Genomic DNA, 26870 nt, shown 5'->3' with positions numbered 1-26870 from the left:
CTAAATATCGTTCTTTATGACGATAGTCGGAAGGACCGCTCTGCAACGCCAACAGACCTGAATTTCAAAGAGGGTGTTAGATTCGGTGGTTTGTTGTCGCCTGACGTTACCGTTGCCCTTGCGTGAGTTACCTACGACGGACCTTGACTTTTGCCTATTAGTGCCGTTGGCTTAAACCTTTGCAGAGGACGTACTATTAAACTCGCGAGCTCGTTGCAAGCTATTATTTGTTATCAAACGTCCATTTGGCTCACCATAGTGGAACAACCATTATTTCGGTGTTTCGGCATATGTAGTACGGGCACGATTATCCTGATAATTCAGAAGGACTCAGACATGTGGAAGATCAGCTTCTTAACATTGTGCGCTACTTGGTCTTCTATGTTCAATGTGTTTGTTGGCCATTCGAGGTATCCTTTTGAAGGTATCGATAGATAACGAACACCCGGAAATATAATGTGGCACGTTGGCAGAACGTGGAATGTCCTGCGGCACACTATGTTGGGCATCATTCCATTTTCAGGAGGCAGCCAGGTTGTTCACAAATTTCGAAAGGGGCTGAGGTTAATTATTTCAATCGCTGTTGGTACTATGATGTCCTAGAGAAAAATCAGCTGGAACGAAAGATGCCTCATGAAAAGATTAGCTTGCCGGAATCACCCGGCACCATGCTTCATAACTGTACCGTCAGCCAGAATATCTTTTCCATCCCCGTCTCGCACCGTTTGTTTCGGATTATGGGGATGATATCCGTAATGACAGACCAAAATGTGTATGTATGTTGTCATAAAAAGAGAGCATCGAGATATGAATAAAAAAAGAAAGGTAGAGTGGTAAAAATTTGTCACCGTCCGGCAAGACTCGCATGTTTAGACACTGGTATAAACTGCGGAACCTGTGCGGGAACAGTTGGATGACGAAGCATATCTGAGAGGGGCGCCGGTAAAGGGTCAACATGTTGTGAGTAAGTACGTGAAAAGAAATTATGAGAAAAAACATCTTCTTTGGATTGCTGGTGGGAGTTGAGACGCACGCGTATAGCCTCTCCCGGGTCATCGTCCAGGGAATGCATGATGGAGGCAGATGTGTATGGGAGGGAGTAGTCTTCCTCAGATCTAGGTGATGTAGATGAGACAGTAGCATCTGGTAGCGCATACATCAAACGCATCTGTGAGCGATGATTGCGTTCCACTCCATCATCATCATCCGAAATAATCTCATCCCCATCCGCATCAACAAGAGGCACTGAAATTAAGTTTCAGAAAAGTACACCTAATAATGAGACCCACATACCCCATTCCCTACGGCGTCTGACAGGGCCTGAAGACATCGAAGCCTCACCTGCAGCGTTTGCAGTCACTTCTCTTGGCCGCCACGACCTAGCATTCATAAAATGAGGTAGTGGTCTCTCCGGCACGGCAGGGGGGGCTTGGCTCCGCTCATCTCTAAGAAGTGTTTGGTCGGCGTGGTCACTAGTCCACCGCCTACTCGTACCACTCGATGGCTGAGAAGGACGCATTGATGAGTCGGGCACAGCCGCAACATCAAGCACCAAAGTCAAGAGTGGATCATCGTTTGATTGTGGTATGGTGGGTTCCCAGTCCATCTCAGTCCCCGAAGGAACCGGAACTACTCCTCGTCCCTGCAAACTGGATCTACCATTCAGGCTGGGTTGCTCAGATCCAGACTCCGCTTGCCGAGCAGCTTCCATGCGACGCATGACCAGCCGGGTAGTCAAGCTCGCTAAATCCCGCACAATGACAGAAGTCTGATCTTGCCGTTGTTCGAGAGGGGGGGCAGCGCTGCTCTGGCGGTCTAAGGCAGTACGTGCTGCAACTTGTCGTCCGATCATAGTGTTAGGATCGTCGGGATTTATGATACCAAGTTCGCTGCGGAGAGCAGAACGCTCTGCCAGACTGCCTGAAAAAGCTGTGTTGTTTGAAGGAAGAATGAGATCTGGTAGCGGAGGGGAACGGGGGCGAGGCGGGAGCATCCGAGAGGGTATATCAGCAGGTGTATCCCACCATTGAGACCTATGGCGAGACACTTCTGATGGACGCTCTGAAGTGGAGCCTCTCGTTTGTCTTGACATACTTTCAAAATCTTCAAGGCGCTGCCTTGTCGAGGGATTGATAATGGTTCTCAACCGCTGAACGCGCGTATTGAAGTCCATATCGGACTCTGGAGCGTCGGTCCCGGTCAGGACCAAGGCAGCGTGCTGAGGTGCGATACTGGACTCTGTAGTCCTGTCGCGTGTGGATGAGGGTCCTTCTGTGATTTCCGGTGGCATCCGGTTGAGCAAATTGTTGATGTTCTGTCTGAGTTGTGTGACACGCGCATATGCAGCATCTAGCGCTACAGAGGCTTGTCTCAGGCTGTTCTGAGTCTCCTGTCGGCGACTGATGCTGACGGAGTTGTCTATAGATTGTGCATTGAGTTGTTCAGAATCCGGCATGAGGTTTGATTGGTTCGGGACGGGAGACGGAGGATGTGAGATATCTCGGAGAGGGTTCATCAGGTATCAACTTTTAAAGCCCCCCGCTAACGCCTAGACGCTAGTATAAAGATATAGATACGGTATAAAGGAGTGAATGACGACTGTGGGCCTTGGGAAGTCAAAGGATCAGACAAGGCGTTTTCAAGTTGATAGTGTGACAAAGCAGGTACAAATTGATTGCAATCACTAGTCTGAAACGAAGCAGGCCAGATAAGCCACAATTGCAATGTAAATATTTCGCTATGATTAGAATATGCAGTGCTCCCTATTGTCCACTGGCCTATGCTACGGTATGGTGCTACTACACATGAACGTTTGAACTTCCAGGTGAATAGGGATATCTATAATGTAAAAAATGTCCACGTGATGCAAAGTCAGGCAGATTCAGCCCTGCTGACAATATGAGTCCGGCTGGTGTTATCAGTGCTATTGGATTCTTCGTCTGAGTGCTTTCGTATCGAATCAATTGGGTAATAATGACGCAGGACTTTGGCAAGTAAAGGATCAGCACCAGTGTAGCAGAACGCGAGGGTGACGCAGACGAGGATAAGCGCCGAGGTGATGCAACAAAGCGCAGTCCACCCATGTCTCGCATGATCGTATATCTAGAAATCAACATCCAATCAAAAACGTAGCTTTGCATTTGTTAGCATGTGTGCTGACCTGTCCTCCGATCACAGGCCCCACTGGGAAAAGTCAGAGGTGAAGGGAAAAGAAAATTATGGTTTCTCACCTGCTGTACCAATCCCGAACGCAAGATTAAATGCGCCATAGATATGAGCATCTGTGTGATATTAGGAGATGAAACATTGCATTCCGTTTGGAATACTCACATCCGACACCTGGCATTTTTCGAGAGACAGATGCAAGTTCGGTCGTCACTGGCGCGACGACACCAGAGACGAAGAAACCTAAGCAAGAAAGGTCAACTTGACACATGTAGCCATGATGTAATACATACATTGAGCGGCAAGAGCAAAAATGAATAGCGGTAAAGAGTGCCGTAGGGTCAAGACAATCCACCACGGTAGTGTAAGGAGCAGACATATAAATGTTATGTAGTTGGGGCCCACTCGATCGACGTAAAAACCTGCTAACGGTGATGCTGCAACTCTCGTTAAGACGAGATAATGTTTTGTCAGACTATGAGACTTACAGATCAAGGCTGGGACGACTGCTGCCAGGTAGGCAAGACCCACCCGGTCCGAATTAAATGCCCAGATAGATTGGAGATGAAGTGGAAGAGAGGGCTCCTGCATGCTCTGTACAAGTCTGCAGCAACGGTGAATATTCGCCTCGGCAACATTGAAGGATACTTACCCATATACAAACGACATGCTTAGAGCGACCAATGCGCGAGGTGACTGCGATAACTTGATAATCACTGAGAGTAATGGTATTGGCCTCCGAACGAGTACCGGGTCCATGATTGATTTGCGGGCTATGGACAATTTTCGTGCGTTGGGTAGTCTAGACTTGTCTGGAACCATCGGATCTTCTACTTCATTAATTTCTGTAGTGCTCCCATGCACCTGAGCTGTTGGGATAGAGGAGAGTTGTATATCAGATGTAGAAGAAGCGTCCAGCGCCCCCTTCATTATTACGGCCGTGGGTTCCGAGGGGTCATGGCCCCATTTCAATGCAACGTCCCTTTCAATGATAAGAAGACGGAGGCCTAGATCGACAACTGCACAGATCTCTCCGAAGATGAATGGGGCGCGGAAGCCGAAGCGAGTATACAAGGCACCGCCTGCGGGTGTTCCAACCAGAAGACTTCTGGGAGTGAGACAATGCAGACATGATGTCGAAGCACTCACCCGATGGATAGGCCGGTCATCGCAATACCCAATTGTTCTGAAAAAAGGTTCATCGATGAGTGTCATCTTAATGGTTTAGAGTAACTCACTGCCGACATTTTTCTCCGGCGTAGTATCACACCTACAACAGGGATTAGTTTGTATGTGATGGTGCCCACAGATGTATTCTCACAAAAGTGCCAGGCCTACGATCCACACCATAGAGGAACTGATTCCTTGCAAGACGCGAGCGATGGCCATGACTGCATAGTTAGGGGCCTCCATGAACATGACCTGAGAGGCGATGAGCGCAATAAGACCGAGGATCAATGGTATTCGTCTCATTGAATATCGCTCCGAGTGCATGGCGATAGGGATCGTGGCTGTGGGAATTATAAACACACTTGAAGTGATGTGGAAGGAGCCAACTTACAAACGACCAGCCCGGCGGACTAGAGGATATGAGTGAGGTAGTTTAAGAAATGATAATTGAGCTCACATATGCACATAGCAGCCACCCTGTGAGTGACGAAACCTTACGGTATGACAAACGCTCCAGCTGGAATGGCAAGACAGGGATGACGATGGAGTAAACCAACAGGTCGGTAGTGATGCCTAAAACACGCATGAATATGGATAGCATGTGACATAGAGGCTTACTGACCGAATCCAACAACTGGCGGGCGTGAAATGATTTGAGTTGATGAATTAAGTGATTGGAAGGAAAACGTACCTGTAGTGATGAACCAAACTGATGACCGCCAGCGAAGCCCCCATGGCTTTCGATTTGAGGAGAAGGGCATCCAAAGACCCATATTGCAGCTTGTGCAAAGGGATTAACACAACCGAAGAAGATGAGGTGTCAATGTGCGGAGGGAGAGGAGTTCTTTTATTATATATACTTGGATTTGGCAATCAAAAGTTGCTCGATGGGCGACTATTTAATATATATTATCCGCTCAAATACTGCGGATTCCGGGATGACAAAAAAAGATTGGTTACGGAAGTAGAGCCGCAATGCCGTTGATTTGAATTTGGATTTGTAAATCAATGTTGCCTTGACCCCCCCAGAGCTAGTAGCCGCTGACTAACCTACAACTCACTTGGCTCTCCCAATACGTTAGTCTGCTCTAGTCAGACCATGTAGAAGGAAGACAGCCGTCCTTAATATGCACAGGAACTTCCAAGTGCCCTAGCCAGGCTACCAGCTGGTGAAATTAGACCAACTAATAGTTACGAACTGCGACCGGTCAGGGTACGAGTTACGCAGTGTCAACCCCAATTTCTCTCTATATGATCTGCCAGGGTTCCGGGTCTCGATACGATCGAGTCAGGCTTGCTCAACCAGCGTGGCTGCTAACGTTTTCTTCGTCATTTCCTTCTCCCTGGTTCACTGTAGTAGACAATATTTTGTTACATTACGATTTAGATTACTTATCTTTTGCAAATATTTATCTATTGTGCATTTTTTCCGCTCATATTCAATATCTATTAATATACCGGTTGGGGCCCACTGCTCAGACGCTTACCCGTGGCCCGTTGCATCGGGAAATTGGCTGGTTATTCTAAGTGTACGTGGAGATTTGGACAGTGCGACCCTGTGCGTCCCCATACGCAAAGCACAGCAACCGCATGGTAGTAAGTAGAGCGTCCCGGCGCATCCCTGCGGTTGCGGTTGATCTGTAGTACCAGAGAAAGACCCGGAACCAAAGTGTCATACGGAAGCAAATTTTGTCCGTCTGCTAATTGCCGAACAAGTGAATGGGAAAATCAACAAAAGGACTTACCCACTCGTCATATCGATATCCGCCTCTCAAGGTCTTTGTGAGCTGTAGGTCCTTGTCAAGCTCATGGTAAGTATCATGTAATAGCCCAAGTTTTGCCCTGGTCCACTCACCACGTTGGATGGCATCAGGTCAAGGGAAACATAACCATTTGGGTTGAAACCTCCGAGGACAACCAAGGCGATTGTCTCACGAGGACTTTGAGTGTCTTTCACGTGTTGTTAGTAATAGTCCCGATGGGATGACTGAGGGTATACGTCTATTTCTTCCACTAGGTACTAGTTGGTCGCGTTGTGAAAGATTTTGACGCTCAGAGCTACCGTCGGGACTCGTGGGAAGGAAGATATTTCTGCATCGAGTTCGAAGCTTGAGGATGCCCGAATGACTGGGATCCTAGACGTCGTCTTCCGTGCATGCTTTGATCAGGGCTTATCGTTTTTTTTCCAGGGTGAGAAGCCGGTCTACCCAAGACAAAAAATCCGTGAGAGTCCTGAAGGCCTGACATATGGGCCATGGCTGCCAAGATTTCCTTTGCCAATGACTAATCCAGTTCTGCCAAAGCTATATCGGTGACCTTTGGGTCTGCTACTTGCCACTCAACTGCCAGCTTCGACAGTCCATCGACATCTTACACTGCAATTCCATTGACTTTTTCCGACGCACGTCGTCTGGGGCGGCGGTGCCAGAGAAGAACCGCCTATATCTGAACTAGTAGACCTCGATTCACGTCTCCGCTGTGGGAATTTCAGGCCCTCGTCTCGAAAAGATCGTGTCCAATTAAGGCTTTACTATCAGACCAATCCTTCAATGCAGGCCCGTCGGGAAACTACCTTGGCTAGTGAGGGATCTTGCCAATGGAATCTGTCATCATTATATCAAGCAAGCGTTCATCCTGTACAATCATGATGGTGAGGCACTCCGCAACAAGCTCAGGTCGAAACTTTGGCTGATGTTTATCGAATAGCTATGCAAATCAATGCAGACGGCGACAAATACCCCAACCATTGGATATTCAAATATCGCCCCACCTCCGTCAGATGATTTACTGATCATCAAGGCCTCAAAAAGGGGAAAGGTAAGAAAGCGAAGCAATTTATGATGCTGGTATCTTTGTTTCCCCGGCTCTACTTGCACGATCAGGCGTTTTGACCCCTCGGGGGCAGTCTGCAACTTCAAGTGGATCACTATTGGCGGTCGCCTCTGCTTTTGTGGCCGAAGTTTGATGCGTTCATAAGCAAAGAGCAGCGATGACCGAGGTACATATTCAGTTCTCCAACTTTGTACTACGTTCACTCCTCGAAACTTTGCAGACTACCAGCAGCGCAAGCAAATTTACGACACTCAATTGCATTTTCTACAGTATTGAAGCACCAATAACCGCCGGGTTCAGGTACTATTGCGCCCACCGGTCATGCTTCTGTCTCCAAGTCCTATTTACGGTCTTTTCCTCACTACTATGGCGACCTCTGCTTCATTTCGCGGTGTTGTTGAGCCATCAAATCGAAGCAGTTATCAGACTGACAAAAATATCTTTTGGCCATCGGATATTTGTGTAAATCTATCTATTAGACAACTATTAATGGTCCTATCGATATCATCGACCTTCTCTTCGCCTTCGTATTTTTGCTCATGCATCTATCTATATATAACCTCTTCTCGATGATGCTTGCGTCTTTTCAACATAGCAGGTACCGGCAATGTCTCGCCCAGTACCTAAAGGACTCCTCCGCGTTTCACCTTGGCCCGCCACTACTAATCCCATCATCGTCCAGGGCACCATGCATAGCCGCATCACTGCGTAGTAAATGTCAAAGACATCGCTTTTGCGTTCCATGCAAAACCGTTCGTCGTGGATGGTGACTCGAGGGTGGTTTCCTCTGCGACCCGCGCGCGTATGTAATGGTTGTCAAGGATTGTTGCTAGCATGGAGCTCGACTTTCCAACGGATCTCTTTACTTACGGCCAATTGTACAGTGTTGTCAAGGGTAAGAACACGAGGAGATGCAATGTATCTATTTGCAGAGACGAAACCAAGGATGAGATTATACTAATATCGTATTCTCCTGCGTTGCCACAATATATTGTTCAAGAGCCGACCGAAGGGGTGTCCACAGGTTAAATGATTTAAAATCCAAGACCGCCAAAAGAAAGAGTACAGATTCAAGAGAGCTCGGCGAGAAGCGCCCTCGCCTCAAAAGGCACTGATTGTATGTATGTACACCTTCAGCTACAATTTCACCCCATACCCTTATGTATTCATAAGCTCAATTGTCATCCTCTATTGTTTTGGATTACACAATACTCTTTCTCTCGTTCTGTGTGAAATAAACCTGCATCGGATCTTATGGCACCATACAGAAGTCTGTTGTGCCAGTAGTAGAAAGCACGTGCGCGGCAGGGTCCTTGGGGAGCCACTGAAAATTTGAAATGATGACACTAACAACCTTTCGTCGCTGATTACGGACAAACATCGATGGGCCCATCTACCCTTACGCAGCTGAGGTACCTATGATTATTTGAATGAGTGTCGGTCCGACTCCACGAAACACGTCATAGACATTCAGATGATCCACGCTGCTGGCAAGAAAAAGTTATTGGTCTAGTGACTCCAGCGTGAACCCGGTTGGCCGCAGGAACTGATGGATATACGTGTCACCACTCGCAACTCAAAACTATCGCATCAATTGACATGACTGATGTCATCAACGAGCATAACAGAGTTAGGGATATCGTCGCTGTTTTGCTCCTGCTCCTGAAATGTCAACGCTTCACTCGAACGCTCAAGTTTTGTTGAAACGTATAATCGATCTGCAATACTTGCAACCTGAACGAGATACTGAGAACTTACACCGAACTTGGATTTCATCAGGAGACAGAAAGCATGATGATGAATTCGGCGACCCACTAAAATAACATTACATATGCTCAAACAAGCGAGGAGTGTTTGGGAGGAAGACTACGAGAAAACAACAAAATCGAAAAGAGGTGTAGATGAAATTAAGATGTCACTAGATGAGAGACGAGAACATAAGTTCGAGGTCAAAGACACACAACAGCTAGACACTTACTGTAAGTAGCGGGATCAATATGGTCGGGAAGCTCAGGTACAGCGACCTCAAATCGTTGTTGGATTGCAGACATGACTTGTTGGTCTGCCTCACTCGATTGGAACGTGATCGCTAGACCCTTCGTTCCGAAACGACCTGCACGACCGACGCGGTGAAGGTAACTGTCCGCATCTGGTGGACAGTCGTAGTTGATCACGATATTGACCCGTTCAACATCAATGCCGCGACCGAAAATGTCGGTTGCGACAAGGATGCGCTTTTCAAAGGCCTTGAACGCAGTGTACCGATTTATACTGTTGGGCACTTAGCAAGAGTATTCAAGAGATCCACTGATGGTCGTTGCTCACCGCTCCTCTTGAGCCAAGCCTGAATGGATGCTGATACTAGGGAAATTACAAGAGACTAAAAGCTTGTCCAGCTCGACAGCTCTTGCGACCGATTTGACAAAGATCACGACCTGATAAATCATAAATAAATGTCTTTCGAACAAGGTGATGTGGTACCTGGTTGAATTCTAGGGTGTCTAGTAGCTCGTTCAACTTCCTGTTCTTCGCGTTCTCGTCGAGTTTCACGTAGTGTTGCTGTAAACCGTGTAGTGTCAACTTCGCCTCGTCATCAACAAAGATCTCCAAAGGCTGCAGCAACCGTATCAGCAGGATGTCCATGAGCAAAAGTGCATCACATACATTGGCCATGAATTTCTTGCACGTGGCCCTAATTTCTTTCGCTAGCGTGGCACTGAACATCATCACCTGCTTGTGGTGAGGTGTTGCACGGAAGATTTCTTGGACGTCTCGGCGCATGTCTGCGAATCAAACAAAAGAACAACGAGGAGATGCGGTTAGACTATTGTCGACATTTCGAGAGGGGAATGGACTCAAAAACCGTCAGAAGACGATATGACAAGTGTGGGGGATGTGAGGGAGAGATACGATGATATATCTTATGTATATAATCTCATCAACCCAACAAAGTTCCCAAGACCCTGCATCTACAGCGCGTTTCAGGGCGCACAAGGCGCCTGCGCCCTCGGCGGAGGGAGGGGACGTTGACGAGACAAGTGCCTCTTGCGGCGGCGGCAACCGGTACCAAGATACCGCAAAATCGTAGCCGAAATCGAATCGCAGGATGAGACTAACCGAGCTGTTCTAGCATTTTATCGCACTCATCCAAAATAAAGTGCTTGACGTTCTTTGCGTCCAAAACTTTGTCTCTTGTCAAGGCATTGAGTCGTCCGGGAGTAGCCACGACGATGTGGGGACAGCGCGTCTTGTCACGAAGAGTCTCCGCATCCTTTTGAACGGGGGTGCCGCCGTAGAACGTGCCAACCCGCACGTCTGGCATATACTTAGCAAAACGTGTGTACTCATTCTTTATCTGGAAAGCGAGCTCGCGGGTGTGACAGAGGACAATGACGGAAACTTCTCCATTGACTGGCTCCAGTTGCTGCAAAGTCGCGAGCACGAAGACTGCCGTCTTACCATGCCCAGACTTTGCTTGGCAAAGGACATCCATTCCCAGAACAGCCTGAGGAATGCATTCTTGTTGAACTGTTGAACGAGTGCCGTGAGTTGAAAATGATATTTTAACCACAACTGAAACATACCTTCTGAGGGGTGCTCAAAACCCAAATCGCTGATGGCTCTCAGAAGCTCAGGTTTCAACAAGAAGTCTCTGTAAAATTAAAATAAAAAAGGAGACAAAATGTCAAATGGTTGTTGTTTGCAACAATACGGAGGCAAAACCAACCTGAAGCCCGTCGAATGTATTCCAGAGAAGTTCTTCTTGTCTTTGTCGACCTCACCATCCACTGCTGACGCCGCTGTCCCATTGGCAGGAGCTGCGGAAGCTGTGCCGTTGGGGATAACGTCGTGCTCATCCTCGTAGTCGATAAGTTCTTCGTTGTCGTGGGAGCTCATTGTGCTGCAGAAAGAGAGTAGGTTGTCGAAGAGGTTGTCGACAGAAAAGGAGAAAAAATAAGCAAGAAGAGGAGAAGGTTGAGATTAAAGAGCGACACAAAAATGCGTGCGCTGTTCAAAACGCGGCGCGCTTACTAATTTGGAATCACGTGCGCACGGACCCTACCTGCAAGTCTTAGTACTGGTCGGCGAGCAACTTGAAATACTAGAAGTCATCGGACATGCACAATAGTTGTGTCACTGCCGCATATTTTTAATGATTAAGGAATTGGCAGGTCAGGCTGCCATCATTGCAATTGCAATAATAGTAACTCAATAGTATGACATGCAAACCTGCAGTTCTACAAATGCTACCTTTTTATGCTGTAGGGAAACATCAGTGTCTACAGTTTAAATCTGTCTGACAGAAGATCCGATCGATATCGCATGGTATCCCTCATGAGTAGATATTTCGCTTAGCCCTCCGAGTCAGAGCGTGACTCAACCACCCCTTGCCCGGTCTTATCATGATCAATTGTCGAGGAGAGACAGGTGTTCCAGTCTAATATATGGTCTGGCTGGTGCAGACCAGACGCAGACGATACGTGTAACAGATCGAGCGGCCTCCCGTCTCCCGCCCAGGTTTTCTTTATTTGTCTGTGTATCTGATTGATAAATTTGTAGCCTGTACAACCCTAAATTTTCTGCATACCACGATATCACACGGCGCACATATGTCTCGGTTTTAATCGGTACAGCACTGACACAGGCGGGTACGCGTTTATAAGGGGAGGCGGGTGCCATGTATTTGAAGGAACGAAATAAGATGCCCAACTATCCGTTTTGGTGAGTTTCATGACAGTTGAATAAATCCCCCTCAAAATGTACTAAAGTACTCTGATTTCAAAGGCTCGGAGGTAAGATAAGTTATTACTCGTTTTATCACGCACTGCTCATCATCATGACCAGGCGTCGCGGCATCCAGTGAGCAACTGAGTACATCTTCAATACTGAAATTGACGTCTTGCAGTGGCCGCATGCTTTACGCATCCCCTTGACCTGGCCAAAGTGTAAGCGTGGTTCTTGGAACCCTCGTGATGGCTTGCTCATACTCACTCAACAGGCGCATGCAGAGTCTTGGTCCTACTGTACCAAGCCCATCTATGCTCAAAATTCTGCGCCACTCGATATCCAACTATGGACTTCGTAGTGTTTATACCGGTCTCTCCGCCTCGCTTATGCGTCAAATGTCCTACTCGCTCGTGCGTTTAGGCAGCTATGAGGAGATGAAAAGATTCATATCTGAGAATGGTCATCCTCCATCTACTGGGAAGCTTCTTCTGGCCGCTGGCGTGGCTGGCGGTTTAGGAGGAATAGCAGGAAATCCAGCAGGTCCGTCCATGCCATGCTGTGATATTACTATTATGCATAATAAATAAATTGTTTGCAGATGTTCTATTGGTTCGGATGACCAGTGACTCCGTTCGTCCGCCAGAGAAGCGCTATAATTACCGCAACGCTATCACTGGACTCATCTCTTTGGTAAAAGAGGATGGCCAGAAGGGTCTTGCACGCGGCCTCGGGACAAATACAGTTTGTGCGTTTGACATCACACCTAGCTTTCACTGACTATGAGCACCACAAAGACCCGAGCAGTCTTGATGAATGTAAATTAATTTGCTATTTTCCGTCAGTGTAATGCTCACACGATATACTATACAGACATCACAGGTTGGATCGTGAGTATGGCGTTGTTATCTCTTTGCCGTTTCAGTTTATCAGGTCTCGACAGCTATGACTTTTTCAAAACTACTCTTTTGCAATACCCTATACCCTTGGTTAACTATCAATTCCATGATGGCTTCTTCTTGCACGTAGTTGCAAGTCTTGCAGCCGGAACATGCGGCACGAGTTAGTTCCTTCCTATGAAGTTACCAGAATGCCACTGATTGTTTCACAATTCAAGCCGTGTGCTCTCCTGCTGATGTCATAAGGACAAGGATCATGGGCTCTGTACGTACTTCTTCAGACATCGAATACCCGTGATGGAGTTTGACAGTCGCTTCCAGTCTGGAAATGCTAGTCCAATAGAGGTCCTAGTCCGTTCCCTGCGCGAGGAAGGTCCCGCATTCATGTTCAAAGGCTGGACGCCCGCTTGGATGCGTCTTGGCCCTAACACCGTCCTGATGTTCGTCTTTTTCGAGGTAAGTTCAGAAAACTTATCCCGTGGCTGCACATCGACATATTCGTTCCCAACAGCAACTGAAACGTGGCTGGTCCTCCTTGGTCCCCTCATAATCTATATTCAATTTTGCTGCACATCGTCGGGCACACAATACCTCATGTCTTCAAGTTGTCGGATTGACGCTTGGACATTCACATGAATGCCATTAAGACGCTATATGATATATCCTAGACATATAACCTTGGATTTATATCACTTTCACACTCTATTCACTGAGGTGGATGCTGACTCGAACTCACAATAGCTAGCCTGGCGGAAAGGTAGAATAGTTACATACTTGGGACAAGCTTAGGATTTGCGAATTTTCTCAACCAACAGCTACTTATCACAGTACCTGGTGCCGTCGCGCACGCAACCAAGAAATCTATGTATCAATTCTTTGCAGCGCCGTTATTTCGCGGTTAGCGTCTGGATTGCTCCAAGTTCATAAGTTCCAATCTAATCGGGAAGTGCGGTCTACTGTCTCCCACGTGACTACTAACCATCTCGGTGTCCGGTCATACTCCTTCCACTAATTCAGCAGGTCCTCATTGACCGTTCGCTAGCTGCGCTCTACAGACATTATGGAAGCATTTCAGCTTCTTTCTCGTGGAGGTGCACGATTTAACAAACAAAGATTCAAGTCTGACGTCCAAATATTCAATGTAAGAAAATGTGTCCGTCAGCTGTTTTGGTGGCTCATGTCTTTTCAGAAGGCTGCACCACCAAAAGATGTCAAAGGAAAGGGGGTCCTGACACAGTTACCTCCAGAGCTAGACTTTTTTAAATATGCCAAAGCTTCTTCCGGGAAGCGCAAAGCTGAGGACAAAGAGAGCGATGTTCATGCCGAAGGCAAGCAAGAAAAGGTGGAACGCAAGCGTCGGAAGATAGAGGACGAATCAGCGGACTTCCGACGATAATCACATTGGCACAGAGGAAGAGGCTCCGACCACTGCAGAAACACCGCGTGACTGCCAAAGGATCAGATGTGCCTAAACCAATTGCGTCCTTCGAGGACCTGCGCGAACGATATAACGTCCCTCCACGTCTACTATCAAATCTTTCTGAAAACAGTTACAAATATCCTACTGGAATCCAGGCTCATGGGATTCCAATTCTGCTCGAGGTGAGCCCGCCAAACGTTCTTTCTTATGGTTCTGAGGATGCTGATGACTCTTACTGCAGCGCCGTGACCTCGCTGCCATCTCGCCGACTGGTACGGGTAAAACTCTAGCATATCTGACTCCCATCATATCTGCCCTGGGTTCCCCGATATCTAGTACGAAGAACGACGGAGGTCGTGGAGTTAGAGCTGTGATTCTTGCACCGACTCGGGAATTAGCACACCAGATACACAATGAGTGCCTGAAACTCGCCGCTGGGCGTAAATGGCGCACGGTCCTGTTTAGCAAAGCTACAGCTAGTACCCTGAGCGACAAGAACGTGAGAGACAAAGTAGGTACGCTACATCCACACGTCACACACTCTCTATCCAGACTAATACTACATAGACATCATCATCAGCACGCCCCTTCGGCTAGTGGTCTCCATTCAGGAAGGAAACCTGGAACTGAATAAGTACGTCATGAGCCGCTTGTCTTACTGTGCACGTGGCTGACTCTTATCACTAGCGTGCAGCATCTTGTATTAGATGAAGCCGACCGAATGCTTGACCCTGAATTCTTGTCTCAAGTTCAAGAAGTTATCGCAGCATGTACTCATCCGAACATACAAAAAGCGGTCTTTTCCGCTACTTTACCTGCTGGCTCAGAGAAACTTGCGATGGGTATCCTCAGGAACCCTATACGAATTATTGTTGGTCTTAAGTACTGACCGATCACCCAATATTTGTGTACAACCGCTAACTTGCTTTTTTAGAGACACACCGCTCCCTTTGATCGCACAAACTCTTACATATGTGGCCGATGATGCCTCTAAGCTCCCAAGTTTGTTAACGTATCTTTCTCAACCATACAATCCACCTCTACTCGTCTTCACATCTACTCAACCAAGAACAACGTCGCTTGCAGAAGAGTTGATAATGAACGGCATTTCAAATGTGGATTGTCTTCACGCCGGGCTAACAAAAAAACAGCGTGATGAGGCGGTGAGCAGGATGCGCCGTGGCGAAAGCTGGGTCATGGTGACCACAGAAGTCATGGCTCGTGGCATGGACTTCAAAGGCATCCGGGAGGTGATCAATTACGATTTCCCAACCAGTGTCCAGAGTTACGTCCATCGAATAGGTACGCCCCCCTTTTGTGATCAACTTGTCTCGGAACTTAATCTTCGCAGGCCGTACAGGTCGCGCCGGGCGGGAAGGGAAAGCCGTGACTTTTTTCACAGATGAAGATGGACCCTTCTTGAAAGCGTACGTGAAACTCGGCCATCTTGACCGACATCTAGCTGATGTCCCCTTACCTAGTATTGCCAACGTGCTGTTACAGTCCGGCTCTTCTGTCCCAGAATGGATTCTTAAACTTCCGAAACCATCAAAAATGAAGCGAAGACAGATGGGCAAGGTGAAGCGAGAAAATACTGTGAATGCGGCCCGCAAAATAGGTCGCAATGATGCAATTAAGAAGAGGTTGGTTCATTTAAAGCTTCGGGCACTACTTCTAGCTCATGTCAATGTAAAGGGACATGATTGCGGGCTCGAAGAGGCGGAAGGAGAAAGAGCTTCGTGAGACCGTTAAAAACAACGGCGTCGGGGAAGGGGATAGATCAGATAAATGATTCTTCTTTCGAAAATTTAAAAAGCACGTCGTTTTTACTGTCAGTGTTAGAAGGCTTCGAGTATTGATGAAAATGTCATGACGGCATTAGCAGCACTGGTATTCTGAGATTCTTTGAGCTCTTGGAAGCTTGAAAATGCTATGTATTTCCTTGCAAGGAACTATCCCTGGTCAAGATAACGACTCATTCGATCGGAATGTACATAATGATAATCGATGGTGAGCTGACGAAGTCTGACGATGAGCAAATCCTTTAATGTGATAATGTGAAAGGTGAAGGGTGATGATGATGTGAAGATGTGACAAAGATCATGGATTTCGGAGCCCTGAAGGTTTGCTTCCGAAGCGCATTGTGTCAAGGTAAAACGCCGCGCCGCTGGGATGAAGTCTCTCCACGAGGCTATTCCTGGGAATCTTTGTATAGGTGAGTCCTACTCAAATCAGGCTACAATGTAAGTTCAAGGTCGCTGTTCTCGGCTGACTTTGGGGCAGGAATTCCAGTGCCGCATGTTTTGCGGCACGTTTCACTGGTAGGTCGTAGATTTCGATATCGCCCTGCATTGAAGCCTATTGATTCTTGAAGCTTATTCGTATCTTGATTCCGCTCCTTTCACAGAACAACGGTCGCAAGGCGGAAATCTAGTAGACTCGACGGATATGGAAGGGCTCAAGGGCCTTGTGACCTCAAGGCAGCCTCGAGGTGACGGGGCAGAGTGGTCGTACTAGCTCTCCCCCATACAAGGCTTTTGGCCTTAACACTCTTAAGCGCTCCATTATGTGGGCGAACCGGGATCCTCAATCGACTGTGATCTTCCTCTACGCCTCTGCGCCTCTCCCTCAGCTTTATCTCTGATACTACACATATCTTCAAAAAGCCTTGTTATCATGCCCAACGTTCGCAACGTCGTTCGTCGATCTCGTCGATTATCACATCAGTCACCGATTGCAGGTACGACGATCATTTCCTTGTTTGACCTTATGGGTCCACACGTTTTCGAATGATCACTAATCTTTTCCGCAGCTGAAGATTATGTTTATGAAGAGTCATACTTCGCTCGGTCGGGCTATTCAAGCGTTAGGACCGTTGGCATCCCTTCCATTCATACCACTCCCCCATCTCCTGTTGGAACTACGATCTCTTCTTCCCATATCTCTTCGTCGCTATCCCCTGTCCTGTCCCACTTGTTATCGTTCCCCAATCGTTCATCGCACTCCCGTAAAAAAGAAGAAGGTCACATACCCCGCCCTCCCAACGCCTTCATCGTCTTCCGCTCTTGCCTCTGGAGTAATGAGGATTTCAGAAGCCTAGAATCTGATCATCGCAACGTTTCGCGCATAGCCGGCGAAAGATGGCGTAACTTGTCTGACGACGAGAAGGAACCTTTTGTGCAGATGGCTAAAGAAGCCAAGGCACTGCACGCGAAGATGTATCCCAACTACAAATACTCTCCCTCTCACCGCACCAACGCGGGACCGAAGCGAAAGGGGAGACGCAACAGCGATGAGGAGAGAACCAAGTGCGACATGATCGCTACTCTCTTGCAGAAAGGAGTCGAGGGCTCTGCATTGGCGCACGCGATGGCACACGTCAAATCTGAAGATGAAGACGAGATCGTACCGACACCTATCATCCCTCCAAAAGCACCCATAGTCGCCCCCAGGGCTCTGCCTCTTGTCCAATTGCGCGAACATCGCAGAAAGAAGGTCGCTGCTCGTCCTCGAGTCTCGCGCTCAACCATCACTCAACGTCGCACCGCAGGCCCTGACCTCGCCGCCACGAGTGCTTGTTCGTTCCCACTTAGTTCTACTTCCCGGGAGGCCGCACCTACTCCGGAGCAATTCAGCGGTACCCCTGAACTGCTGTATCCAAGCGATATGTTGGATGAATTCGTTCCTACTGACGAAATACCGCCTCTAAGTCTTGATGCTCTATATGATATGAAGGTATGCTATTTTCCATACACCGTCGATTTAACGTCCCTCATCATTGGTCGGGAAGGTTGCAGAACAGGAAACATCTGACATCTTCTACTCAGGCACTAAGCCAGCTGCAGGGCTTCCCTACTTCGGTGCTGAGCTCGAGGTCATGCCTTTCAATGACTACTTCCTTGACGCCGGCCTGCAGCTGCCCCCGACTCCTCCCCTTATCGAAAATAACGACTCTCCCCTGTCGAGTGACTATGCGTCTCCTCTTTTGACACCTCCTCGGTCTCCAATTGTCTTCACCAACCCTTGGACTGCTTTCCTCACGCCTTGTTCACCGGATAACGAGCTCGATGAGTTCTTCGTACCGTCGATGGACACCGTGCCATCTTTGTTTCCGTTCCCATACAGCCCTTCCAAGGACGACGACATAGCCAGCTTCACGCCTGAGAAAATTGACCCTATTACCAAAGATGTGCAACCCGAGGTCGACCTCGATGACTGGATTCACTTCAACTAAAAACCACAGACACTCGCTCTACGCTCACACACTTACATCATCCAAGGAATATACCACTCACGCTCACGTCATTGACGATCTCTTTTCCACTTTACCCCCATCTCACACTTCTGCATACCCAGCAAGCACAGATTTCCAACACCCTTGTCATGTACCATGTAAATTCCTCTGTATTCTTAGAAAACCCTGTTGTTACAACTAGCACATGCATGCCATTAGATGTCCATATATACCATTTGACTAGTACATATTTGAATCGCTCATCGTTTGACTTTCTTTGAAGACGCCACTTTGCCTGGATTCACTCTCTTGTTGCCCATGGTTGCAGCCTTTAGCTCTTCCAGGTCAATGCGTCCTGCACTTTTCTCTTCCTTCAACCAGATAAGGCAGTCATCTTGAGTATCTTCGGGATGTCCGAGCTGCCATTCAAGCACCCTGTTGACCATTGTCTTCATCCACGGACCAGGCTTTTCATCCATAGCGTAGGCAATTGCTTGGCCCTGTGATAGTTCAACCCCAAGCCAGGTGTAGTAAAATCAAAAATTCTCACATCTAGTATCGGCTTAGCATCCACTGCTTTGTCCAACCCAAGCTCTTCGACCCGGCGTGTCAATGCGTTGTAACGCTGGACGCACTCTGCTGCTTCTTCATGGCCAGACGCTGAGACAAGCTCGCACACGAGAGAGAATACAAGGGAGCTAGCCCACTGAGAACCTGTGTTTGTGTTATGGACACTTTCTTGCCGTAGCAAAAGTCCTAGACGAGACAGACACCCATCATTAATCGAATCGAGCTTGCACGATTATCAAGCATACCTATAGCAACTCTTTCCGAAGGCAGTTTTAGCCTGTCCTGTCCCAGCGAAACACCATTCAAGAGGTCGGAAGCGGAATACAGAGCAGGTATGCCATCCAGGTAATGATTTTGTCTACCCAGTTTTAGCCCATCCTGGATTGCGCACTTGACGAGTGTTTGTTCCTTGCCTTTTGAATCCGGGTACGTGATTCCATGATACGAATAGAGACTGGCTGCAAGAAACAGGCGTGCCTTGCACCCGGGCTCTTGCAGAACGTAGGACCGGAGAGTGGGATGCAAAGACATCGAATCCTCGCTGGTGGATGAAAGGAGGCCATTCAAAATAGTAGCGGCACGCAAAGAAAGCTCGTGTGGTTTCGGAGTAGACGAGGCGATGTTGGTGATTTGTGGTGGGACGTGGTATATACTTTTGTAAAGTTTCAGATCATTAATAATACGTATCGAGCGGAGAGGATCCTGCCCTGAACGTTACGAGAAATCTGTCAGAGATTCTTTCTCGCAGGATGGTTCACACTGACCTTTCATCATTTTATCAATTTCTTCCCCGACTCGTTCTCGGCTGATTTTTTGTGCAAGGCTATCTTGAATTATTTCAAGCTGGGCAGCTTGCTGCAGATCAGACTCTATTTCAAAACCGAAACGGCTTGCGAAGCGAACGCATCGTATCACGCGCAGGGGATCGTCCAGGAAAGTTTCACGTGGCGGCAATGGGGTCCGAATGATACCATTTTGTAGATCATCGAGACCCTATCCATATCGTGTCAGTATCATCAATGTCGGTGATATCCGTTACATGAATTCACCTTTTCAGTGAAATCCTCAACTGAACGAGTATGAACGTTGTAGAACAGTGCGTTAATAGTGAGGTCCCTCCGTAGAGCATCCTCTAGTGGTGTACCAAATTTCTGTATACAATCTGGTCAAGTACTGCGTGTCCTTCAAAGAGACCTTGGACACACAACTTCAGTCGGTATGCGACTGTCTTCTGCATACTCCTCGCTTCTTAGATTTACGAAATCGAGGTCTATGCCAAGGAGAGTAGTCCGTGCAGTTTCCAAGTGTTTGGATTGATCAGGATTGCTTTCAATTTTCGAGATTTTGTGCACATGAAGATCTTTCTGCTCAGACAGAAATGCTACGAAACCTTCAGCAAAAGTCACACCCATCATATCGGCGAGACAGATGTCCATATCATTGCTCTGCATGCCCAGTAACTGTAACACATGAATGAAACAACATGAGAGCTTGCCCCAAACGATGACAGAGGCCGGATTGACCTTGTCCCTAACCCATCCCCCGTTGATCCTGCAGGCTGTTATGATATTTTTGTTCTCTTGGAGATGGCGCGTAAATTCGTCAAGTAAAGTGCACAGATTATCCTCGGCGTCGGTCAGTTGGATCACTTTCCTGACAGCAGGCGCGATACGAGTTGCCATGTTTCTGCAGTGGATATGGCACAACAGACGTCGCGAACGGTGATATCTGGTGAAAGAAGGAAGTTCTAGGATATTACAAGTGACTCGACGAAGCATGCAGAGTCTTGTCGCCGATTGGCCGTTCCAATCGGAACAGGTAACACAGTTGAAGCGGAGATGAAACACCTTCCGTATGGGGCGGCGCTGGCATCCGGTGCCGGCGCCCCACCGACCATCGTCCATTTCGAGCCCTGTGCAGCACGACAACCTCCTCCCATTCCTCGCGCATAACTTTCTTCTTAAATTTCATAAATGGGTCGTGTATTACTCAAGGTCCGTTTTCTATACTACTCGTGCAAATCTGTCTTATTACTGTGTAGCTGACTCGTCTGGTTAGGTTATTATCTTAGGCGACAGTGGGTACGTGCTGCAAAGTGTTTAGCCTTGACCCATAGAATTGAAACTTATCATTCTGTTCTGGTTTGTGTAGTGTCGGCAAGACGTCACTCATGAACCAATATGTGAACAAGCGGTTCAGCAACCAGTACAAGGCTACCATTGGTGCCGACTTGTAAGTGCCCTTTCACGTTCGTGACTCCGTTCAAGGCTCTCACCCATTCTCAGCCTTACAAAGGAAGTTATGGTGGATGACCGTCTTGTCACAATGCAGGTACGTATCATAGTAGGGTAAGTGCGTCATCCCCACTGATTAGGATACTCAGCTCTGGGATACCGCCGGACAGGAGCGCTTCCAATCTCTAGGTGTAGCTTACTACCGCGGTGCAGACTGCTGTGTGCTTGTGTATGACGTGAACAGCGCTAAGTCGTTCGAGACGCTCGACAGCTGGCGTGATGAGTTCCTTATCCAGGCGAGCCCGCACGACCCGGAGAATTTCCCCTTTGTCGTGTTGGGGAATAAGATCGATGTGGAGGAGAACAAGCGACAGGTCCGTCGAAGGCAGCGTCATAACATATGTTTCCTTCGCTCACGTGCTTTGTAGGTAACGCAGAAGCGTGCTATGACGTGGTGTCAATCGAAGGGCAATATCCCTTACTTTGAGACTTCTGCTAAGGAGGCTATCAATGTGGAGCAGGCATTCCAGACCGTCTCGAAGAATGCGCTGCAACAAGAAGCAGAAGAACAACTGTACGTTTGTTCAATCATGCTTGGCCATCTTACTCACAACAAGTGATAGGTATGTTGATTACCCGGATCCAATCCAGATTGACCGGGAGAGCACACAAAACTATGGGTGCAACTGTTAATGGATAATCTATGGACTGGGATTTTCTTATGTTGGTCATGCTGTCTACGGCATCTTAGCCGTTTGTTACCCCTTGCAATTACGTCGAGTAATATTTGTTCTCTATCGCGTACATCACGAACGCTGTTGATCTCATCTATTCACGACGCAGGCTATGGCGGATGTAATAGGCACAAGTGAGATAAAACAAAAGTGAAGATGCGGCATTGAAGGTTGGTACAAGTACAAGACACATTCCTTCCGCAATTCCTTCCTTCCAAAAACTTATAGCTTGAACTCCGACCTCTGGTACTTGACCTTGGCTGAGGCAGCATTGTCAACATACCAGTACACCTGGCCTGGGTGCGATGGTCTGACGCGAGAAGCAGGCAAGCCTGCTTCTGGGTTATCAATTATAGTGCTGAGAACATCAGCTTTTCCCTCGCCCGCTGCAACGAACACGACGCGTAGAGCATGGTTAAGAACCGGGAATGTCAAGGTGATGCGTTTTGGTGGAGGCTTCGGTGAGTCCTCGATGTACGCGACCCACCTGTCCTCTTCCGTCAACAGAGGATGTTCCGGGAAGAGGGAGCAGGTGTGTCCGTCTGGACCGATGCCGAGAAGGATGAGGTCGAAGACGGGAAAACGAGCAGAGTCTTTTTGAGCGAACTCGTTAATAAGCGCTTTCTCGTACGCGTCTGCGAGCTCTTCGAGATCGTCCAAGAGGGCGACATCCAAGTGGTGAATGTTTTTGGGTGGTATGGGTACTTTGCTGAATAGCTCTTTCCGGCAAAGGTTGTAGTTGGAGTCTTCGTGATCCAGCGGAACGCAGCGTTCATCGGCGAAGAAGACCTGCCTGTAGTATTTTTGAGAAGGATTTTTATTGCGATCTTTGAATCAATCCTCACCATTTGTCCCATTTCACAGCTGGGTTATCAATGAGCTTATTCAGCTGCTTTGGCAGGGAGCCGCCTGAGAGAGCAACAGTGAACCTGCCCTTCTTGTCGATAGCTTCTTTCTGTGCTTTAGCGATGAAGGCTGCGAGCTTCTCGCTCAACTCATTCGGGGACTCAAACGAATAGAGAACGGGAGGGCTTGGAGGTTGGTGAATGGAAGACATGATTAGGGGGACAAACGCTGGGAATACGCTGATTTCTTGCTTGACCATATATACCGTACCGTGTGACGTCAATAAATATAGACAAATACGCGATGTGGTTCCGAATCGGAAACTCAGGAAAAATCGCACAGAAATTGTGACATCGCTACAGAGTCATCGCCGACGTTGAAGTTCGACTTAGCCTTGGCGCCCAGTCCTGAATTCCGTCGTCATCTAACCTTTCTGCTACATCCACGTCGGCATTCCCAGCACTCCCTTCAACTCCCATCTCTGGGAAAACGGACAATAATAACGCGTCCATGATAAAGACTGCAAGGTGTGCATTACACGCAGCGTCGCCAAGGGGCCTGATCATTTCTTCAACAGTGCGTTCTGGCGATGATCCAAGAAAAACAGGGGCCAGAAATGCTGGCACCTGTTCGCGCAGTCGCCGAACCAGCTGCTGGTGAATAATAATTTGTTCTTCTGGAGTGGGATCGATCGGAGGCGGGCCTGGGTATCCATTTGGGAATAAAGTATGCTTGGACAGTCGTAGTACAAATAATATAGAAGACGAGCACAGAATCCGAGTATACAGTAAGTGGGTTAAGAGTCTCGAGGAACAAGAATTAGAAAGCGCGTCGTTAGAGATAGTAACTGCCTTACCGGTCCATGAGCGGAGTCGTGGCCGCACAGATCATACACAACGTATGCATTACTGCGCTTGTAGCAAAGCGCTCGTGCATTGTAAACAGCTCGGATATCATCGTGAGAGGCTCTCGAGCATAATGGCTGGATGAACGCTGAGGGTTGGGTTGAGGAATATCTGCATGCAGGGAAAGAGTAGACGATGCGGCTGAAGCATATGATGACAAAGGTGGTGAGATCGATCTTGCATTTCTCATAGGCGATATAGGAGCTGGACGAGCTTTCCTCCATGGCTCACTTGCTCGTCGTTGATTAACTGTTGGGCGCGTGGAGTGATTAACGAGTTTGATGGTACTAAGCGTCTGCTTATATGTTTGAACAAGGGCTAGGCCCATCCCAGAGATGGACTGCACAGCAGAGAGCAAAAACACAAGGAGGGAATGAAAAGAAAAATGAGCGTGATGAGTATGTGACGGTGGCGATACGTTTGGAGGCTATAATGACATTTGTTCAGAGTTTGATACAACAACATATGACGCGGCAAACCTTGTCAGACTCTGCGTCAAGTGATGGACCGAGTAAGTCCAAAATTGTTCTCTGAATAAACCAAGGCTGGGTGACTCGCGGAATAACATCCTTGACTAGTACCTTGAGGATGATTTCACGCACAATGTATCGCTCAGCCTCTGGAGTATAATCCTGAGGAGGTAGACATGATCTAAGTACATGGTCGAATGCCTGGCGAAAGTATTCTTCGTCAATTTTACCCTCGGGAGAAATTGCCACGTGAGGCTGCAGTTGGTGAAAGAGGTGTGGAAGTGGTATAGCACCACCCATTGCATACGAGGTAGACGCCTTGGACGCGGCATGTCGGTAGTCACGATAGTGTTGCGTTATTAGAGCGGGGGCGACTGAAAACATGAATAATGAAAAGTCAGTGGATAGCAGGCGTGTTTCGAGTGTCCGAAGGACGGTCGTGAGGACAATCGTAATTTCTGGAAGTAATTCCTTGTCATAGCGAGTAATCTTGGTCCACCACGTATTGACGAAGGCGCGCAAAGCAAGCGCAAGAAAATCATAGGCCTCCGCGTTAAGTTCGGGTGAGCATGTTGGCGAAGCAAACAACGGCGGCAAGTCTGAGCCTGGTGACAAGTGCGGAAAGAGCAGGCGCTTAGCAAGTGTTGCTGGCTGCTGCTGCTTTGTGGTGTTGGATGTGATACTGTTAGAATGCGTTGAACGAGGGCCGAGGTTGCCCGCCATAAGTTACAGAGTGCGCAGCCGAAATTCTTATTGGTAAATCCATCATAATTACGTAAATGTCACCGCATGAATGAATTTCCCGTCACTTGGACTCTGGGATGCACGTTCACAAGTATCTCCTTCACCATCACCAACATCAAACAGGTAGACGGTTCAGTCCACTCGTGCTGTCCGTTTGACCTAGCATTCATTCGTGCGTTATAGATTCATGTCCTTCTACAGTTCCTGTGAAGCTGACATACATATATGACAGCAGTGCCATCTACTAGTACCCACCCTGTCATTCGTTTATAATCCGACGCTCTTTACTGCCTTTCAACATGGAACAGAAATATGTCTATAATTCAGCACGTAGCACCTTCGCCATGAAGATATTTAGCGGCACCGATGTCAACCACACAACTACCGTCATTATCGTGGTTCTTTGTGTCGTTGCGGGCATGTTGATCTTGCTCGGTCTTTTTCGGTTCCTACGCCATCGATTGGCTCGACGTTCCACTCCCCTACCACCCGTGCAACCTATTGCCCATCATCGTAAGCAGCGGCTGACAGAGTTTGCTGAACGGCCCACCATGTCGTCAACATACTCCCTGTCCTCACGCCTTTCCCCGTCAATTGAATTATCGCCCGCCGCGAGCGATCCTTCCTTTCTCACTTCAAAGTATGACCAGACTTTTTACTCGCAATCAAGTCTGTATCTCGCGGATAAAAGCGACGGCCAAGCCGCACCGCCGTCTCCAGCGAATGACGAAGAAGTTCTACCAATGCCGAATCCCGCATTTAATCATGCCTGGCGTTTTAGTAGCAGCTCTTCGGGTTCTGTTTCCTCCACTCCCCCCTCAGCTTCTGTTTCATCACATTCGCCATCGCAGGCTACGCTTATCCATTCGTATTCTCGTCATACTGGTCCTGCGTTAGCAGCGTCCAGCACCTCCATCCGAAGCAGGAGTTCTGGAAGGAGCACTATCGTAGGCGCTCCGCATGGACCCCTTAGCCAGGTCAGACTCGTACTACCTGCTCCTCTCGCTCCTTCTCTACATCCATATCTGTCTGGTTCAGACGCAAGTAGATTAGGCGTGAATGCTGAGACGTCAATACGCCCAACCATGGTCGATATGTGGGCACCCCCGCTTCACAGGTCGGTGAGCTCTGAACATATCCGTAAGTTGCCACCATGCCTGTTTTCCGTGAATTTTCGAGCTTATTGTGTGGTCAGGATCAAATTCGCCCGCAATCTCTGCTACGTACCGGCACGGATCTTCACCCTCTAGGCCTCGACAGAGGACCTCCTCCTGCCATACACCGTCTTTGTCGTCTTATTCCTTTGCGGTTGGTTCCCCTCCTGTTCCCCCAATCCCTTCCCAGTATAGGCAACTGAATGGCGCATCTGACGCCATCCAACATCAGCAAGACCTTCCTACGAGAAACCCCATATTTGCACAATCCTCTTCCGAAGGGTCATATACCACACAGCACGAGGACCGAGAAGAGAATCGTCGCGAGCCCTCAACCGAGTAATAGATGACAGGTTGCTGTGGTTTTTTGACTCTGTGATGACCCTTGATGAGTTGATCGATATCATTATTATTTTTTATGTGTACGTGTTTCCGCACGCCAAGTCATCGCACTGCCAGATTCCTTTGACGTGTAATTTTAAGTCACACGAGGAACTTGTCAGGACTACAGGAACTTTTTTACCCAGTGTCAAATTGAGGGCCGAAATGCAGGCTTGATGGTTGGCTAGACCCGAAGGCACTGGCCCCGTTTCTTCTCCCGCATTTTGATCAGGATCAACATGCACGAGTTATGATGAATTACGGCACTTCAAGATATTGAGCGCAGCGACTCGAATCATTGCACGAGATTGTGCATAGTTTGATGCCTTCCGTAATTCATTTGTGGCAGTGTCCCATGAGTTTTGCGTTATGGGCAGTCGATATTGA

The 26870-nt window shown here is 48.1% G+C and overlaps 11 protein-coding genes across 11 annotated transcripts; 5 read left to right on the top strand and 6 right to left on the bottom strand.

Moving 5' to 3' along the window:
• Window positions 1–678: 678 nt before the first annotated feature.
• On the bottom strand, window positions 679–2862 carry F5147DRAFT_146419 (uncharacterized protein). The gene is made up of 2 exons (XM_041428261.1): window positions 1294–2862; window positions 679–1245 (listed from the first exon to the last, which is right to left on the bottom strand). The coding sequence occupies exons 1-2, from the start codon at window positions 2513–2515 to the stop codon at window positions 845–847; spliced, it is 1623 nt and encodes a 540-aa protein (XP_041293547.1). The 5' UTR covers window positions 2516–2862; the 3' UTR covers window positions 679–844.
• F5147DRAFT_611714 (major facilitator superfamily domain-containing protein) lies at window positions 2652–5206 on the bottom strand. Its single transcript, XM_041432442.1, has 14 exons — window positions 5027–5206; window positions 4958–4969; window positions 4793–4908; window positions 4727–4745; window positions 4487–4676; window positions 4404–4435; window positions 4315–4351; window positions 3818–4270; window positions 3654–3769; window positions 3459–3602; window positions 3331–3408; window positions 3231–3281; window positions 3161–3183; window positions 2652–3102 (listed from the first exon to the last, which is right to left on the bottom strand). The coding sequence occupies exons 1-14, from the start codon at window positions 5106–5108 to the stop codon at window positions 2872–2874; spliced, it is 1584 nt and encodes a 527-aa protein (XP_041293546.1). The 5' UTR covers window positions 5109–5206; the 3' UTR covers window positions 2652–2871.
• Window positions 5207–8945: 3739 nt separating this feature from the next.
• F5147DRAFT_691455 (P-loop containing nucleoside triphosphate hydrolase protein) lies at window positions 8946–11244 on the bottom strand. Its single transcript, XM_041437142.1, has 8 exons — window positions 10895–11244; window positions 10752–10819; window positions 10285–10695; window positions 9832–9950; window positions 9649–9780; window positions 9493–9602; window positions 9146–9438; window positions 8946–9085 (listed from the first exon to the last, which is right to left on the bottom strand). The coding sequence occupies exons 1-8, from the start codon at window positions 11062–11064 to the stop codon at window positions 9075–9077; spliced, it is 1314 nt and encodes a 437-aa protein (XP_041293545.1). The 5' UTR covers window positions 11065–11244; the 3' UTR covers window positions 8946–9074.
• A 171-nt stretch (window positions 11245–11415) lies between these two features.
• On the top strand, window positions 11416–13699 carry F5147DRAFT_691451 (mitochondrial carrier). Its single transcript, XM_041437141.1, has 12 exons — window positions 11416–11889; window positions 11953–11960; window positions 12013–12027; window positions 12074–12113; window positions 12167–12435; window positions 12494–12636; window positions 12690–12710; window positions 12766–12782; window positions 12836–12954; window positions 13010–13056; window positions 13113–13247; window positions 13303–13699. The coding sequence occupies exons 1-12, from the start codon at window positions 11846–11848 to the stop codon at window positions 13339–13341; spliced, it is 897 nt and encodes a 298-aa protein (XP_041293544.1). The 5' UTR covers window positions 11416–11845; the 3' UTR covers window positions 13342–13699.
• An 84-nt stretch (window positions 13700–13783) lies between these two features.
• F5147DRAFT_691440 (P-loop containing nucleoside triphosphate hydrolase protein) lies at window positions 13784–16342 on the top strand. The gene is made up of 12 exons (XM_041437140.1): window positions 13784–13932; window positions 13981–14133; window positions 14226–14393; window positions 14453–14726; window positions 14779–14845; window positions 14899–15093; window positions 15146–15513; window positions 15563–15638; window positions 15693–15854; window positions 15907–16026; window positions 16094–16221; window positions 16276–16342. The coding sequence occupies exons 1-10, from the start codon at window positions 13852–13854 to the stop codon at window positions 16001–16003; spliced, it is 1641 nt and encodes a 546-aa protein (XP_041293543.1). The 5' UTR covers window positions 13784–13851; the 3' UTR covers window positions 16004–16026; window positions 16094–16221; window positions 16276–16342.
• Window positions 16343–16506: 164 nt separating this feature from the next.
• Window positions 16507–18575, top strand: F5147DRAFT_146237 (uncharacterized protein). The gene is made up of 3 exons (XM_041428260.1): window positions 16507–16951; window positions 17024–17946; window positions 18002–18575. The coding sequence occupies exons 1-3, from the start codon at window positions 16888–16890 to the stop codon at window positions 18443–18445; spliced, it is 1431 nt and encodes a 476-aa protein (XP_041293542.1). The 5' UTR covers window positions 16507–16887; the 3' UTR covers window positions 18446–18575.
• A 130-nt stretch (window positions 18576–18705) lies between these two features.
• Window positions 18706–20697, bottom strand: F5147DRAFT_745457 (uncharacterized protein; the record flags this gene model as incomplete). Its single annotated transcript, XM_041439752.1, has 7 exons — window positions 18706–18945; window positions 18996–19201; window positions 19261–19722; window positions 19780–20008; window positions 20065–20166; window positions 20221–20475; window positions 20539–20697. 7 exons carry the CDS (start codon window positions 20695–20697, stop codon window positions 18706–18708), a joined length of 1653 nt encoding a protein of 550 aa, XP_041293541.1.
• A 211-nt stretch (window positions 20698–20908) lies between these two features.
• On the top strand, window positions 20909–22093 carry F5147DRAFT_691428 (small GTPase superfamily). The gene is made up of 7 exons (XM_041437139.1): window positions 20909–21009; window positions 21074–21096; window positions 21167–21247; window positions 21301–21346; window positions 21399–21623; window positions 21678–21823; window positions 21873–22093. The coding sequence occupies exons 1-7, from the start codon at window positions 20989–20991 to the stop codon at window positions 21940–21942; spliced, it is 612 nt and encodes a 203-aa protein (XP_041293540.1). The 5' UTR covers window positions 20909–20988; the 3' UTR covers window positions 21943–22093.
• Window positions 22094–23055, bottom strand: F5147DRAFT_611700 (uncharacterized protein). Its single transcript, XM_041432441.1, has 2 exons — window positions 22829–23055; window positions 22094–22776 (listed from the first exon to the last, which is right to left on the bottom strand). Exons 1-2 carry the CDS (start codon window positions 23038–23040, stop codon window positions 22206–22208), a joined length of 783 nt encoding a protein of 260 aa, XP_041293539.1. The 5' UTR covers window positions 23041–23055; the 3' UTR covers window positions 22094–22205.
• On the bottom strand, window positions 23056–24927 carry F5147DRAFT_836554 (PXA domain-containing protein; the record flags this gene model as incomplete). Its single annotated transcript, XM_041444007.1, has 3 exons — window positions 23056–23633; window positions 23686–24161; window positions 24214–24927. The coding sequence occupies 3 exons, from the start codon at window positions 24925–24927 to the stop codon at window positions 23186–23188; spliced, it is 1638 nt and encodes a 545-aa protein (XP_041293538.1). The 3' UTR covers window positions 23056–23185.
• Window positions 24928–25018: 91 nt separating this feature from the next.
• F5147DRAFT_691421 (uncharacterized protein) lies at window positions 25019–26776 on the top strand. Its single transcript, XM_041437138.1, has 4 exons — window positions 25019–25120; window positions 25181–26088; window positions 26144–26524; window positions 26586–26776. The coding sequence occupies exons 2-3, from the start codon at window positions 25248–25250 to the stop codon at window positions 26443–26445; spliced, it is 1143 nt and encodes a 380-aa protein (XP_041293537.1). The 5' UTR covers window positions 25019–25120; window positions 25181–25247; the 3' UTR covers window positions 26446–26524; window positions 26586–26776.
• Window positions 26777–26870: the final 94 nt, after the last annotated feature.

This window comes from Suillus discolor, assembly GCF_016758755.1.
Source record: "Suillus discolor strain FC423 chromosome Unknown F5147scaffold_23, whole genome shotgun sequence".
Classification (NCBI taxonomy): domain Eukaryota; kingdom Fungi; phylum Basidiomycota; class Agaricomycetes; order Boletales; family Suillaceae; genus Suillus; species Suillus discolor.
The sequence above is the reverse complement of the archived record's forward strand: the minus strand, read 5'-3'. Positions and strand labels throughout refer to the sequence as shown.